Source organism: Protomyctophum parallelum (assembly GCF_964188405.1).
Source record: "Protomyctophum parallelum genome assembly, chromosome: 18".
In the NCBI taxonomy this organism is placed as follows: domain Eukaryota; kingdom Metazoa; phylum Chordata; class Actinopteri; order Myctophiformes; family Myctophidae; genus Protomyctophum; species Protomyctophum parallelum.
Window position 1 is genome coordinate 40,365,600 of NC_139716.1, and position 16,142 is coordinate 40,381,741.

Here is a 16,142-nt window from a genome sequence, read left to right on the forward strand (position 1 = left end):
TTGTTTTTGTCGACTAAAACTAAGACGAAAAATGTTCGTCGACTACCTTTTTTCACTGACAAAAACTAAATGGAAACTAAATGAAAACTAAGCTACGATGACTAAAACTAAGACAAAACTAGACTAAAATGTTAGGAAGGGACTAGTGGACAAGAGATCCAGTATAAGTCATTTGACACTTGGTTGCATGCTGAAAATAGCAGATCTACAAGCATTGTACAAGCAAGTGAGCTTGTTGATTCAATACTGATTAAGTGTAAAATCAGTCATTACGACAGCATCAAGGCCCGCCAAAATAAATTTTAGTCGACTAAATCAACTGTAGATTTAGTGGACTAAAATCTTATGACATTTAGTCGACTAAAACTAGACACTAAAACATTCCAGGTGACTAAAACTAAATGACAACTATTCAAGAGAATTATCTCGCTTATTACATGGCTACTTATTAACAGGATCAATCATTCAATCAATGGAATCTTGATTTTAAAATGATTTTAAGCGGAAGCTTACTAGCTTCCAGCTTCCGCACACAGTCGGTTATCAACAACGATATGCTATCAGGCAATAACAGGCTCTGAATTGCCTTGATTGACCAATCAAATGCAAGTGAGGCAGTCTGAGCGTAAAATAATGCCAAGCGAGGACACTGGCACAGATACATATTATCCCATTCTGACCTGAGATCAGATTCATACAAGGTTTCCGCCGGACACACACTGGTCTGATGAACCCATTCTGACCTGAGATCAGATTCTAAAAATGTCAGTCGTTCTTCGATTTTTCAAAAATAGCAGACCTACAAGCTCGTATCGCGCCACTCGGTGGCGCGATATGAGCTTGTAGATCTGCTATTTTTCAATAGCTAAAACATAACATGATGCTGACACCAAAATGGGTGCCCGGTCAGAATGGGTTATTTATGACTTGTCTTAGAACATTGCACGCAGGAACCTCAAGCACCTAAACACATTCAGAGCGTAGGATGTGTGGAAACGTCATATGATATACAACCGATGGATCCAGCATTGACCACGTTGATCTCCTCCATTCACCAATAAATCCAAAAAGTTGAGCTTGACCCAAAACCTTTTTTATTAGGTCTTTACCCAATAGGTCATAAGATAAAGAGTAGCCAACAAAGCTGTTTAGATTTATGCTTACTACAAGCCTAAAGGGCTATAGCTTTATCATGGAAAAAGATAATAATAATAATAAAACTTTATTTGTATAGCACCTTTCATGACATGAAATGCAGCTCAAAGTGCTTTACAGAGCAATGGAGAATAAAAGAAAAGCAAGGCAACGACAAAAAACAAGCAGTAATGCAATACAGTGAGGACATGAATAACAAAAAAATACAAAATAAATGATCAATTAAAAGCAATGTTGTAGAAGTGGGTCTTGAGCTGAGCTTTAAAAATGTCTACAGAGGCTGCCTGACGAAGGTACAGTGGGAGCTTGTTCCATGCCGACGGCCCGTAGAAGCAAAAAGCTGCTTCCCCGTATTTTTTAGTTGCCATTTTTTTAGGCAAAGCGAGCAGGCCAGCAGTGGAAGACCTTAGGGGGCGGTTTGGGACATATTTAGGCAGGCAGTCATGTAGGTAGGAAGGTGCGAGACCATTGAGAGCTTTATAGACAAGTAAAAGAATTTTAAAATCAATCCTAAAAACAACCGGAAGCCAGTGCAGTGATGCCAAAACTGGAGTAATATGTTCTCTCATCTTAGTTCTAGTTAAAACTCTGGCTGCTGCATTTTGGACAAGTTGTAATCTGTCAGTTGTTTTCTTAGGCAGTCCTGAAAAAAGTGCATTGCAGTAATCAAGCCGAGAAAAAACAAAGGCGTGGATTACGTTTTTGCATCGTCCAAGGACAAATAGGCTCTGATTCGTGCAATATTTCTAAGGTGAAAAAAGGCAATCTTGGTAACATGATTAATGTGTGAATTAAAATTCAATTCAGAATCAATAATAACCCCCAGGTTCTTTACTGTACTGCTACTTTCTACAGTCAGGTTGCCAAGTCTGCTTATTATTGATTCTTTCTGCTCACTAGAACCGATTATGAGAACTTCTGTCTTATCCTCATTTAGCTTGAGAAAGTTCTCACTCATCCAACATTTGATGCTAGACAGACAGGTCAACAGCGGGTCTAAAGCACAGGGATCATCAAACCCAGTATAGCTCAGTGGTTTAAGGAGCTAACTATGTGCCTTCCTCTGGAGAAAAAAATTACTTATACTCAAAAAGGTGGGGACGGTTTATCCAGTATGCTACGGTCAATATTTATCTCATCTAACGGATGCAGTTGTTTGGTCTGCCATTCTGCATACTGTGAAATTAAAAAAATGAAATCACTCAATCAATCAAAATAAGAAACCTTGAAGTATTGAACAAAGCCGTGCAATAAAATGACTTTTGTGTCTTACTTGAATTCCTTCTCCGTCTTTCCGCGCAGGTCTCTGACCAGCCACTGGCAGGAGAAGGCATCCTGGGCAGGCATCCCCCAGCGCATCACGGCATTCAGGAAGGCCTTGCGCTGTCGCGTGTTGAAGCCCAACACCTATGTGCACAATGTGGACATTATATTGTGAAAAAAAAAGAAAAAAGAAACAGTTATCAGGGGTTCTCAACCCGTGGGTCGCGACAATCACATCACATCACGATAATCAGACATTTTGGAGAAACTACATTACCATCGACTAATTTGGGTTAAATTAACACAGTGTTAGTTAGGGAATTATATCGACACACTGTGGATTTAGCTGTGCAATGTGCATGGTCCAAGCTCATATTAAAAAATGGGGACCATTGGGCCCCATTAGCCGTCCGGGCACCTAGGCTCCTAATGCAGCCTGACATCACAGGTTCGAGTCCTGTTCCTGACGAACTTCGCTGTATGTCACTCCCCCGTCTTTCTCTCCTGCTTTCCTGTCTGTCTCCACTTACTAAAAGCCACCAAAATATCTTCAAACCATTGCATATAAGCATTCAATTCACAATTGAATGATTTCAAAAACACATGGGCAGGCTTCAATTAAAATCACACCCGCCACTTTTGCCCCTACAGCGCCACTTTTGCCCCTACTGGTACTCTAAACATAGTCACATAGGTTAGGACGGACATTGCTGTTCCTTGGAGTGGTTGCACCACTCAAAAATAGAGGTAGCTAATAGACAGACCTCGAGGTTGCCTCCCACTCTGGCCAGTAGGGGGGGCAGTGGTTTGTCCTTCTCATTCCTCATCTGGCGGCGTGACTGTCTTCGACCTGCAGGGACAGACAGTTGAACGCAAGCCATGGAGGACCAAGGCCGTTTGATACACAGAGCACAGCAACAGAGAATGTTAGTGGAATGAAATGGTTAACCACATTACAATTAAACAATAACAAATTGACAAAAACTAGTCAACATAAGTGTTATTTATGTCATATTGTTGACCCTTCCCTATAACTGGGGCCAGTTCTTGTTGGAGCTGATGATCAACCCTGGCGACAAAAACATTTCCAATTTTTGAAAGGTTTCATAATTGCTTTTTTTGGTTTGTTATACTCAACTAATGATATGTCAGATGACAGCCCTGTCTAGTCTTCATCTACATAAACAAACATAGTTCATTTATAAACACATTTTTTTCTCCATAAATGTACAGGATTTTTCAGTTTTATTTTCTTTCTTTCTTTTTTTTTTTGCAGAGCTGGAAATGATCAAATTCACTTTCCATACTTTTCCAGACCTGCTTTTGGAGACCTGCCCACACAATCTTGAACGAGTTATGATAGGAAACTCAAATCTACTGTGTGTGGCCAGAGTGCAGACATGGGTCGTTCTACTGTGAAACTGAAATCCCTTTCGATGCTTGGAGCTTTTTTTTCTTCTTTGCCGTTCGACTGCCTGGAGGCGCACAATATGTATTCTGAGGACAATCTGATCCGTTCCATTGTACCAAGCAAGATCGACGACACGGCCAAGAATAGCAAAGGAATCCGTTCCAAACGGTAATTCATCCCAGGCTTACGTGTACTTTTTATTACAGCGCAACATCTTTCTTGGTTCTGTTAAGCGTGTGTGTGTGCGTGGGTGTGTGTGTGTGTGTGTGTGTGTGTGTGTGGGGGTGGGGGCAGGGGTGATGACTCTGTATGGCTCCTTACCTTCGGGTCTCTCGTCAAAGTCCTCGTCCTCCTCCTCGGAGCCCACCGAATACTCGGACTGGTTATCTGAAATATCAGCATGCCACTCTGAAACAGCACATGGCGAGGTGGTCCGTCAACAGGCTAGGCCCATTTTACTGACGACTAAACGGTACTCACTACTACCTTGTGGATGCTTCACAATGCCATGCACGATACCCCGAAAAGAATAATGTTCCCGGTAATATTGACTTTTTGAGTGTGAAATGAGCAACATTTACAAGACTGGGCTCAGACTGAGCCCAGGCTTGTGTGTTGTTGGTCACCTTGGTCTTCCTGCGCGGCGTCATTGTAGTTGACAGGCTTGCGGTTGCGTTTTCCCTTGCCCAGCTTGCTGGTCAGGTCCTCCTGCTGCTGCTCGTAGTGATGCCTCAGCAGCTTCTCCCAGTAGTCCGGGTCCACACACTCCTCCTGCTTGATGATCTCCCGCTCTATCTCCTCGACCTGGTGGACAACACAGATTTTTATTTATTTTTTGGGACAAAGCTCATTAATCAACATGTCAGTTTTCACCTCAATGTAAATGCGCCAGAGTTAGACAAAGCTAATTGTCTCCACCAGGCCGAAGGCATGGGGGGAGAGTATGTTTTGCACTCCGTCCGTCCGTCCGTGTGTCCGAGAGCAGCTAATCTCCGGCACCGTTAACCCGGTCGATGCCAAATTTTGCACACACACTCCCTGGATGCCAACGATGAATTGGCCTGGATTGGCCTGTTTTTAACAAAAAGCCTCAAATCATGAACGCAGCGTGCAATTTGACGTGAAATCTTTCACGCACTTTCCTACTAGGCTGAGGAATATAGCCCACCCATTTCACATTGGCCTGTTATAGCGCCACCAACAGGTGGATTGTGCATGCGTGCGATCAACACGGATCTGCACCATTTCCCATATTCCATCCTGATTGGCAAAGATTGGAACAAACAAACAAAAAACATGTTTATATTACTCCTAAACATTCCTATCCTCCTGGTGGAGACCTGTGCCCAGAAGGGCACCTTTTCTAGTTTTCATCTGTAGTCCCTGGACAGGCTCTTAAAAAAATGAATGATAAAAGAAAGACAGAGGGTATAGTGTGCCAGCACACAACACCATGCGTTGATGCCATGTGTGCATATGTGCACACATATATTGGTGACAGGCGCGATGATGCAATGCGTGTGACGTGTGTGTGTGTGTGTGTGTGTGTGTGTGTTGAGAATCACTGCTAGAGCCGTAAAGATCTTCTCTTATGGGTAGGGATGGGAGCTCGTTAATTTTTCACTTATCGATCAGGTTTATCGAGCAGGGTTCTTATCGAGGACACTATCGAGCATTTTCTATTATTTTGTGGAAAGACGGGAGACAATACATTTTGAACAGAACCACACACACACACACACACACACACACACACACTATCTGATCTATCTATCTAGGGATGGACAATCGGGTCCATTTCAAACCTGGTTCGGCATTTATCGAGACCCGAGTATCAATAAGCTTTGTACAAAACGGGTACAAAGCGGGCTACTCCTGAAAACGTTAGAAGCCAATCGTAGCCAATCAGGATGGATTATGAGAAATCAAACAAACCCCGTCTTGATCACATGACTATGGAGAGCATGTGTACCGATTTGCGTGAAATTTGGATAATTTTATAAATATTATCCATTACTAATATTAGTAATATTAGAAAATGTGTTTTACATAATGTCGGCCTCCTGGTGGCGCTATAAAGAGCAGATGTGAACAGTTCCAGGCAAAGGTTTTTCCTTGGCCTCTAGGGAGTGTGCATACAAGGTTTTACACAGATCCGTGCAGTTAGAGGTAAAAACACTACAGAGTTGACAATGTTCCAGTGGCATTTCTTCCTGGGCCTAGTGGGAATGTGGCGTGCACAATCTCACGGAATTGAGAATTGGTTCAGAATCACTTGTTAAAACAGTTTCCGTGCCGGGAATGGATTACTTCAGGTTACTGTCGCTGCCAACCCCGCTAATACCGCCTTTTGTTTTATGTGTTTAATCCGCTGTATTGTAATAAATAAAAAGAAAATCCGTCTTCGTCGCGGAGAAAGAGACTAGATGCATTCGCTTTGATGACGAAACCGGAAATCGTCACATGCTGTGGGCTGCTAGGGCTTCTGGGAAATTGAGGCCAATGGAAATGCATGGGGTGCAACGCCTCATTGAGACGAGTCTTGTGTGCGTCTTCCGGGTGCACCAAGATGGTGGATGATACGCTCGGATCATAACAAACCACGGGAGCTTTTTTTGCTGGATTTTCGCGGATTAAAAGCCCAAATAATTCAGCGTATGCTCTAAAGGTAATACAACAATCTCGGCAGTGAAGGGGGGTTAAAGGGGGGATTAAAATGCGGGTTAAGCGTGTAAAACAGTCAAACTGTTAAAAGAGGTGACCCTGAGGTGACCCTGACCTTATCCTCCTCGCGGACCATGTACTGAGCCACTTTGAAGGAGCTGAGGTACTCGTTCATGTTCTGGACGTCCGTGTCCTCCGTGGTGTCTCGGTCGCGGTCCAGCAGCCTCTCGATGGCAGAGCTGTCGTAGTGAATCACGCTGCCCTCCTCATCATCGCCTTTGTCAATCGCCGGGCACTTCATACCTGGAGCACGGAGATGACCGCCAGGCCTGTCACGATCACGGCATTCTTACTTTTGGACGATCAATAATTGTCACACAAATAATTGTGTTTTTTGGATTGGAACATTGGAACATTTTCGGCTTCATAAACAAACATTGCAAGGGCAGATATTAAAAATAACTAATATGCAAAGAAATGACTGACTGACATACATTTAATAACTTTGTTTTGACTACTGTGGAAACAGCTGGCATTTCATGGCGACACGTTGGGAGATTGATGCATCTCAAGGGCCTCTCCCGTCAATAAATCTCAAATCAGATTGATTGCACATCAGCTGTTTCCACATGTTCTGCCACATGTTTTCCAGGTGGGAGAGGTTAACCAGGCTACCATTTTTACCATCGCGTCTAGCTGTTACAAAGCTGTCTAGCTGTTACAAACATCAGAATACAAATCCCGCTCAACAGGAAAAATAAATCCTGACCCAGTACAGAATTCATTCCATATGTTGATCTGACCCCTCCCCATGCCAAAGTGCCAGCGCTCGCCCAGCAGTCTGCTGTCACCCAGGCGGATATGTTGATCTGACCCCCCCCCCCCCCCCCCCCCCATTCCAAAGTGCCAGCGCTCGCCCAGCAGTCTGCCGTCACTCAGGCGGATGCGTGCACGCAAACGCAACCTTTATTGCAAGGTCGCGTCTCGCCCTAAGGGCGTCTTACTGGTTATTATTATGCATAAGAGTGTGTGCTTGGTCACCCTCTCCCTGAATTATCAGAGCCATAGAGTAAAGGCTCATACATAGTCTGGATTTACGGTGGTGGGGTGACCACCGAACTACAACATGACGTCACGAGCCGCGGTGAAGAGCAAACCACCGCCACCGCTCCAGCCCTTCTCTCTGTTTTTACTCACCACCGCTCAACGTTATTTCAGCTCCGGTGGTCAGCTCACCACCGGAGCGGTGGTCACCTCACCACCGAAAATACAGACTATGAATAGGCCTTTAGACAGAGCTACGACATTGAGGTGGCAGAAAAGTGAGCGCTCGAGTGCTGTTCATGCAGCCTGGAGTGTGACAAGCTGGAGTTTGAAATTGTTTTCAAGAGGGCGGCGCAAATATCAGCAATTCTAGGCATGTGTGTGCAACATGACAACTGTTTGAAAGTATTTTACAGTGACAACTAAAGTCTCTGTAATGTTTATGTTGCACTAATACTAAAAAACATTCTAAAATAAAGTGATTTAAGATCATTAAAGCTGGGCTGTTGCCTGAGTCCAGGGCATTCGGCGAACTTCCGGTCCAGGACATTGACACGCTTCGCAATGCTCTTCGACCAATAGAAGTCTATGTAGTTGGACTGGCACGTGAAGTGAACGGAGTCGTCCTAACTCTGTCCTACTCTATGGCTCTGTGAATTATAAAGTTGTAAAGTGTGACAATGTGTGACTGGTCACCCTCTGCCTCGTCCTTGAAGAGCTCCTCCGTGCCAAACTTGAGGATGTCGTCCAGCTCCTGCTTGGACATGGAGCCAGCCTTGGAGCCCAGCCCCGGACGCACCACCAGGTGAGTCAGCATCATCTTCCTCTTGGCCACCTGGGTGATGCGCTCCTCCACGCTGGCGCGGGTCACAAAGCGGTAGATCATCACCTTGTTGGCCTGCCCGATTCGGTGAGCGCGGCTGAACGCCTGGCGGGAGGTGGGGAAGAGACAGAAAGTACATTTACACCCGACAGTTTGGGTTAGATTCCTGCACGTTTCCTGCACGACTATATTTCGGTGGGTACAGGCTTTCGTTTAGACATACTATTGGTCCGACTGTCATTAGACCGACAGCCTACCTCATCAAACCCTAACCTAACCATAACCACGAGCAGAGCATGTTTGACAGCATGTCCGACCGTTGTTTCCGCATGTCGGTCCGTTGGTGTATCTAATCTTCGTGTGCATCCCCATTTGGGTTCCTCAGCATCAGTGTTTATTTCGTCGACTAATACTATGACGAAAACAAATAAAGACTAGACTAAAATGTTATGAAGGGACTAGTGGACAAGTCATTTACACTTGCATGCTGAAAATAGCCGATCTACAAGCCGATCCACAACGCGTCGCAGCGCAACGCGTTGTGAGCTTGTAGATCTGCTATTTTCAGCAAGTGTCAAATCTGTCATTATGACGGCAACAAGGCCCACCAAAATACATTTTAGTCAACTAAATCAACTACAGATTTAGTCGACTAAAATCTTATGATATTTAGTCGACTAAACCTAGACTAAAACATTCCAGGTGACTAAAATGTGACTAAAACTAAATGAAAGACTATGACTAAAACTAAAATCAAAAATTGCTGTAAAAAAACAACACTGTTTGACAGTTTGGGTTAGATTCCTAACCCAGGTCCTCTCTTTTTTCTTTTTTTATCCCACGATTTTGCAACCCATTTTTGCACCCAGTGTCAATTATCAAATGTAATCCTGGGAGCTACACTTCCTCTGCCAACCTGGGGGGGGGGGGGGAGCAGCGGACTGACCTCATGCTTCCTTCTATGCATGAGGAGTCCAAGCTGCTTCTTTTCACCTGACAGGGGGGAGTTTCCCCGGCCGGACGTAGCGTGTGGAAGGAACACGTTATTCCGACCAGTTCCTTTCCTGCACGGGTCTTTATTTTGGTTCCTCAGCATGCCCGCATCGGTCACATCAACTCTGAAAACCATGCCCGTTGTCAGTACAAATCCACCCCAACTTCTATGCGATTTTTGAGGGGCGCTATATTCAGCTATATTGTAAATATTTACATTATATACATATATATACATTAAATGCCATTGACAATGAATGGAGAATTTACCTCATACGCGTCTGAGCAAATCGGTATTTTTGTCCTACTCAAACATAAATTCCCAATAACAATGAAGCAATAGATGATAAGAGCGCCCCTCACTTCACACGGGTGTGATTTTTCTCTTGATACTAGACAATTGTTCAAATGTTCAAAAATGTGTTTCTGATCCTTCCACCAGGTGGTTGGATGCGTGGCTACCCAACCCCACGCAGGGTTCTAGTTTTTCAGTCAGGGTAGGGTTAGGGTGTTACAGTACCTGGATGTCATTGTGGGGGTTCCAGTCAGAGTCAAAGATGACGACGGTGTCTGCCGTGGCCAGGTTGATCCCCAGACCACCTGCTCTGGTGGACAGCAAGAAACAGAACTGGCACGCCCCAGGGGCTGGGGAAAGAGAGAGAGAGAGAGACCACTGGTTTCGTTTCAACATGTTGCCCACTGGCAGAGCCTGATTGGTTGAGCCTCAATTGGCTGAGGCAGAGGCTGGAAATTGCACAGGTGAAAGGAGTTGGCCTCATTAGGCCCACTGGCAGAGCCTGGCCCAGGTGTAAGGAGTTGGCCTCATTAGGCCCACTGGCAGAGCCTGGCCCAGGTGTAAGGAGTTGGCCTCATTAGGCCCACTGGCAGAGCCTGGCCCAGGTGTAAGGAGTTGGCCTTATTAGGCCCACTGGCAGAGCCTGGCCCAGGTGTAAGGAGTTGGCCTCATTAGGCCCACTGGCAGAGCCTGACCCAGGTGTAAGGAGTTGGCCTCATTAGGCCCACTGGCAGAGCCTGACCAGAGCCTTTTGTGGTGGTTCTGGAGAGCCGTGGGTCTGGTTTCGTTTCAACATGTAAACAACATAACACTTGATAGCCTACTGTAGATGTGTTGTGATGACATGACAGCATATCAGTGAAAGGTTGCTCTGAAATGTTCTCACCGTTGAAGCGGTCGATGGCGTCTTGTCTCAGTGCTCCGGTGACCGCTCCGTCAATCCGCTCATATTTGTAACCCTCGAAGTCTAAGAAGTCCTCCAGCAAGTCCAACATCTTTGTCATCTGAGAAACAAAGAACGTAGAGAGACAAGAGAGAAATAGACAATTAGCTAACAATTAGCTAACAATCGATCGAATCCACCTATGAACTGCCAAAATCCTTGCGTGCACGCGAGTGCACACACACACACACACACGCAGTCTTTATGTGCATTATGGCTCATAATCTGCTCAAAATGCGATATTCGGGGCTTGAGTAGAGCTTAATTTGACTTAGATATGACAAAAAGCTACCGGATGTTTAATGTTAACATACACATCCGGCCTGGGCCGTGGCTCAGCAGTCCAGGTGTGTGTGTGTGTGTGTGTGTGTGTGTGTGTGTGTGTGTGTGTGTGTGTGTGTGTGTGTGTGTGTGTGTGTGTGTGTGCGTGCGGGCATGCGTGCCTGTGTGTGTGCACCTGAGAGAAGATCAGAACTCGGTGTCCCTGATTCTTCAGCTTCCTGAGCATCTTCTGCAACAGCGTCAACTTCCCCGACGCCTTGGTGAGGCCTCCTCCCTCATATGCACCGCTGACTGTTTTGGGGGCTTCCTACATGCACGCACGCACGCACGCACGCACACACACACACACACACACACACACACACACACACACACACACACACACACACACACACACACACACACACACACACACACCATACAAGGTAATATAAAACACATTAAACTGAATAAATTAACATTGAATGAGTTATTTAAAGCCTCCATGAGGAATGCACAATGTCTATGTAGATCATTCAGAGGCATTTTGTTTTATTTGTTTTCCCTTTGTTCTATCTAGTTTCCTATTAGGGGTAGTAGTACCTACATTCACCAGGAGGTGTCACTGTCTATCAGCAATTCGAGAACGTTTTAGCCTGGCTACAACTCACTGATGTGCAGTAGGCGGAGCTGTTAGAACATTCAATTCCCCTCATAATGTTATGAGAGGCATTCTTTAGCATTCCGTGGAAAGTCACAGTTTAGGCCAGTGGTTTTCAACCATTTTCATACCAAGGCCTCTCAGACCGAAGACTTTTGTTGTCGTTGGATAAGACTTTGTCCACAATTCCATGCTGTGTTGATGTGGTACCATTAGGAGAGATAACAGGCAACGTTGATCAAAATAACAATTGTTCTACATTGTCTCATTATGTAGACTTATTGGAAATTAAGTAATTAATTAAGTAACAATAATATAACTCTTGAGAATGTAAAATGAATCCAAATGTCCATTTTGGCTTCATTTTTACGCTCTCAAGAGTAAAAGATCTATAAAAAAGGGTCCATTTGGTTACTAACTCTCCATCATTTAGTTGGGGACCACCTGGAATCCCCTCAAGGACCGAACTGGTTGACATTTTTGAAAACCACTGGTTTAGGCCGACTCCATTGCGTGCACAGTCCATGCAAGGTGTGGGAGTTTGGGTGCGTAGGGATGTGGTACCAGGGAGGCGACGGGGAAGAGGTAGGGGTGGTTGCAGCACTTCTTCAGGTCCATCATGATGTTGAGCAGAGACACCTGGTTGCCTCCGCCCTTCGAGTTGAGGGCCTCAAAGTTCCTGGTCAGGATCAACTTGTAGTACTTCCTGGTTCGAAACAAAACGGCAAAATGACACTGCAAGTAAGCATTGCATTTGGTGCATTTATATTTATATAGCGCCTTTATCCAAGGCGCTTTACAGAGATTGTGCATTACATTCACCCATTCACACACACATTCATACACCGATGGCAGCGGAAACCATGCAAGGCACCAACGAGCACATCAAGAGCAATTAGGGGTTCAGTGTCTTGCTCAAGGACACTTCGACAGTAACTCTGGGGGAGCCCGGGTTCGAACTGGCAACCTTACGGTTACCATCCAGGAACTCTACCCCTGAGCCACCGCCGTCCCCACGCCCCAAGCTCGATGTACACCCACCGGCAGTGTTTATTACTCAAGAGAGTACATACCGGTATTACTCCTTAAAAGAAAGTATTAATATTATATTACTTAGAATCAAAAGTAATATATTATATTTTATATTATATTACATACTACTTTTGCGGTATTTGTACTTTACTTGAGTATTTCCAATTTCCAGTACTAATACTACAATTATTTGAAAACTTTAGTTACTAGTTACGGCGATTAAAAATTTGATTACAAAACATACATTAACCACTTCAACCCTACACATTTCTGCCATTTCAAAATGTTCTATTTTTAATAGATTTTGTACACATTTCGAACACATTCTGCAATATGAGTACTTTTACTTTTAGTACTTCAACCCATTCTGAACGGGAACCCATTTTGGTGTCAGCATCACGTTATGCTTTAGCTATTGAAAAATAGCAGATCTACAAGCTCATAGCGCGCCACCGAGTGGCGCGCTACGAGCTTGTAGGTCTGATATTTTTGAAAAATCGAAGAACGACTGACATTTTTTAGAATCTGATCTCAGGTCAGAATGGGTTATAATCAGACCAGTGTGTTGTCCAGTGGAAAACCTCGTATGAATCTGATCTCAGGTCAGAATGGGTTAAGTACATTTTGATGCCGATACTTTTGTACTTTCACTCAAGTACATTTTCAATTTCAAATACACCAGGCCTTACTTCTGCATGGGGCTGAGCTCCACGCGGACGATGAGCTCCGTCTATAGTAACAAATACACCAGGCCTTACTTCTGCATGGGGCTGAGCTCCACGCAGACGATGAGCTCCGTCTATAGTACAAATACACCAGGCCTTACTTCTGCATGGGGCTGAGCTCCACGCGGACGATGAGCTCCGTCTATAGTAACAAATACACCAGGCCTTACTTCTGCATGGGGCTGAGCTCCACGCGGACGATGTGCTCCGTCTATAGTAACAAATACACCAGGCCTTACTTCTGCATGGGGCTGAGCTCCACGCGGACGATGTGCTCCGTCTATAGTAACAAATACACCAGGCCTTACTTCTGCATGGGGCTGAGCTCCACGCGGACGATGAGCTCCGTCTATAGTAACAAATACACCAGGCCTTACTTCTGCATGGGGCTGAGCTCCACGCGGACGATGAGCTCCGTCTATAGTAACAAATACACCAGGCCTTACTTCTGCATGGGGCTGAGCTCCACGCGGACGATGAGCTCCGTCTTGGCGGGCATGTTCTTGAAGACGTCGGCCTTCAGCCTCCTCAGCATGTGAGGACCCAGCAGGTCGTGGAGCTTCTTGATCTGGTCCTCCTTGGAGATGTCGGCGAACTCCTCCAAAAAGCCGTCCAGGTTGCTGGAACCGGACGGAACGGAACGGCAGGGGAAAGGAGAGGCGGCGAGTTAACGTCACATGACCACATACAGTACATCACTGGTCAGATAACAGCTGTGCCCAGGCAGTGTTGATTTCGTCGACTACCTTTTTTCCTCGACGAAAACTAGATGGAAACTAAATAAAAACTAAGCTACCGTATGATGACTAAAACTACGAACAAATAAAAACTAGACTAAAATGTTAGGAAGGGACTAATGGACAAGAGATCCAGTATAAATAATTTTACACTTGGTTGACATGCTGAAAATAGCAGATCTACAAGCTCACAACGCGTCGCGTAAAACTATAGAGTAGACTAACACTAAAACATTCCAGGTGACTAAAATATGACTGAAACTAAATTAAGTTTCATTCCAAAGACTAATGGCTGAACTAAAATACGAATTTGCTGCCAAAAACAACACTGGTGCCACCAGGGAGGTTTAAAGAATGCAGAGAGGAGAGAGAGAGAGGAGTTATGGAGAGAGGGGAGGGAGAGAGAGAGAGAGAGAGAGAGAGAGAGAGAGAGAGAGAGAGAGAGAGAGAGAGAGAGAGAGAGAGAGAGAGAGGAGTTATGGAGAGAGGGGAGGGAGAGAGAGAGAGAGAGAGAGAGAGAGAGAGAGAGAGAGAGAGAGAGAGAGAGAGAGAGGAGTTATGGAGAGAGGGGAGGGAGAGAGAGAGAGAGAGAGAGAGAGAGAGAGAGAGAGAGAGAGAGAGAGAGGAGTTATGGAGAGAGGGGAGGGAGAGAGAGAGAGAGAGAGAGAGAGGAGTTATGGAGAGAGGGGAGGGAGAGAGAGAGAGAGAGAGAGAGAGAGAGAGAGAAGGGGGGAGAGAGAGAGAGAGAGAGAGAGAGAGAGAGAAGGGGGGGGGAGCATTCCTACTTGAAGCGGTTGGGTGTGAGGAAGTTGAGCAGGTGAAACAGCTCTTCCAGATTGTTCTGCAGAGGAGTTCCAGTGAGCAGCAGCTTGTGGTCGATCTTGTAGTCGTTCAGACGCCTGAAGAACTGCAGGTGGAGATCAGACATGCATTTGAATGTGAAGTTGAGTTAAAGTATCATTAGTTACAATTTGTGTCATTCTGTATTTTTTTTTGCACTAATCTAAAAAAGAAAAAGATAAAACAATCAAGTTAAGTGAATGAATGAATTACGAAGTGAATGAATTATTGTGATCATTATTGTCGTCATCATTGTCCTTACAGGGTATTGTCGTCATCTACGTCACAGCACCTTGGTCTCTTTAACCCATTTTGGGGGTGGGAACCCCTTTTGGTGTTTTAAGCATTATGTTATACTTTAGCTATTGAAAAATAGCAGATCTACAAGCTCATAGGTCTGCTATTTTAGAGAAATCGTGAACAACATATTTTCAGATGGGGGTCGGCGGCCAAATACATATACAATACATATATTTGGGGTCCTTGACATGACAATGTTTGAGAACAATTTACAATTTACAATTTAGGCATTTATCAGACGCTCTTAATCCAGAGCGATTTACATTAAGCAAGAACAAAAGCATGGGAATACATCACATAAAAGCATTTATCATGAAACATGCGTAAGCTAAGAAAGTAACAGTGGAATATCTATATAATGAAACTATACATATATACTACTATGCTATACATAATGTACTATGGCGTGCTATGACTATATACAATGCAATTATAGTGCTGTCTACATAACATGCTATAAGTCTGTATCAAATGCTATCTAAGTCTACGGAAGTGCTATCTAAGGGTTTAGGGTAAGTGCTATGGGCCATGATGGAGTCTGAAAAGGTGGGTTTTCAGACTACGGCGGAAGATTGGGAGTGATGCTGCAGTTCTGACTGCAATGGGAAGTGCATTCCACAGTTTTGGAGCCAGAAGGGAGAAGAGTCTGGGACGTGTGGAGCGTTGCACTGACACAGAAACATAGGGTTTTCAGAAAACTGTCAGGATTTATTAGGCATTTGTAAAATCGTCCGCAGGTCGAAATGGGTTATCGATGGGTATTGTCGTCCTCTACGTCACTTCACCCTGGTCTCTTTTAGACAGGGGATAGTGATGTGCACATACAGGACATACACAACCTTGCTGCCTACCTTGGACTGGTTGTTCTTCAGACGGTGGGCCTCGTCCACCACCAGGCAGGCCCAGTCGATGGACTTGAGCGAACACTGGTCAATGGTCACCAACTCATAGGAGGTCAGCAGCACGTGGAACTTGATAGGGGCATCTCTCTGCAG

General features: G+C 44.9%; 1 protein-coding gene across 12 annotated transcripts in view; it reads right to left on the reverse strand.

Moving 5' to 3' along the window:
- The window catches only part of chd3 (chromodomain helicase DNA binding protein 3), a gene marked incomplete at its 3' end in the record, with an annotated part of 71,122 nt that overhangs the window by 36,521 nt on the left and 18,459 nt on the right, over positions 1-16,142 (reverse strand). For 9 of the 12 annotated variants that reach the window (XM_083789189.1, XM_083789188.1, XM_083789180.1 and 6 more), the window contains exons 15-27: positions 15,999-16,136; positions 14,793-14,914; positions 13,717-13,890; positions 12,078-12,219; positions 11,049-11,180; positions 10,535-10,652; positions 9,874-9,998; positions 8,234-8,465; positions 6,609-6,796; positions 4,456-4,633; positions 4,151-4,237; positions 3,183-3,268; positions 2,429-2,562 (exon numbers count right to left, since the gene is read on the reverse strand). In XM_083789189.1, the coding sequence (XP_083645315.1) occupies positions 2,429-2,562; positions 3,183-3,268; positions 4,151-4,237; positions 4,456-4,633; positions 6,609-6,796; positions 8,234-8,465; positions 9,874-9,998; positions 10,535-10,652; positions 11,049-11,180; positions 12,078-12,219; positions 13,717-13,890; positions 14,793-14,914; positions 15,999-16,136 (1,856 nt within the window). The remainder of the gene's footprint in view (positions 1-2,428; positions 2,563-3,182; positions 3,269-4,150; positions 4,238-4,455; positions 4,634-6,608; positions 6,797-8,233; positions 8,466-9,873; positions 9,999-10,534; positions 10,653-11,048; positions 11,181-12,077; positions 12,220-13,716; positions 13,891-14,792; positions 14,915-15,998; positions 16,137-16,142) is intronic. The other 3 variants (XM_083789182.1, XM_083789186.1, XM_083789187.1) reach the window with 2 other exon arrangements.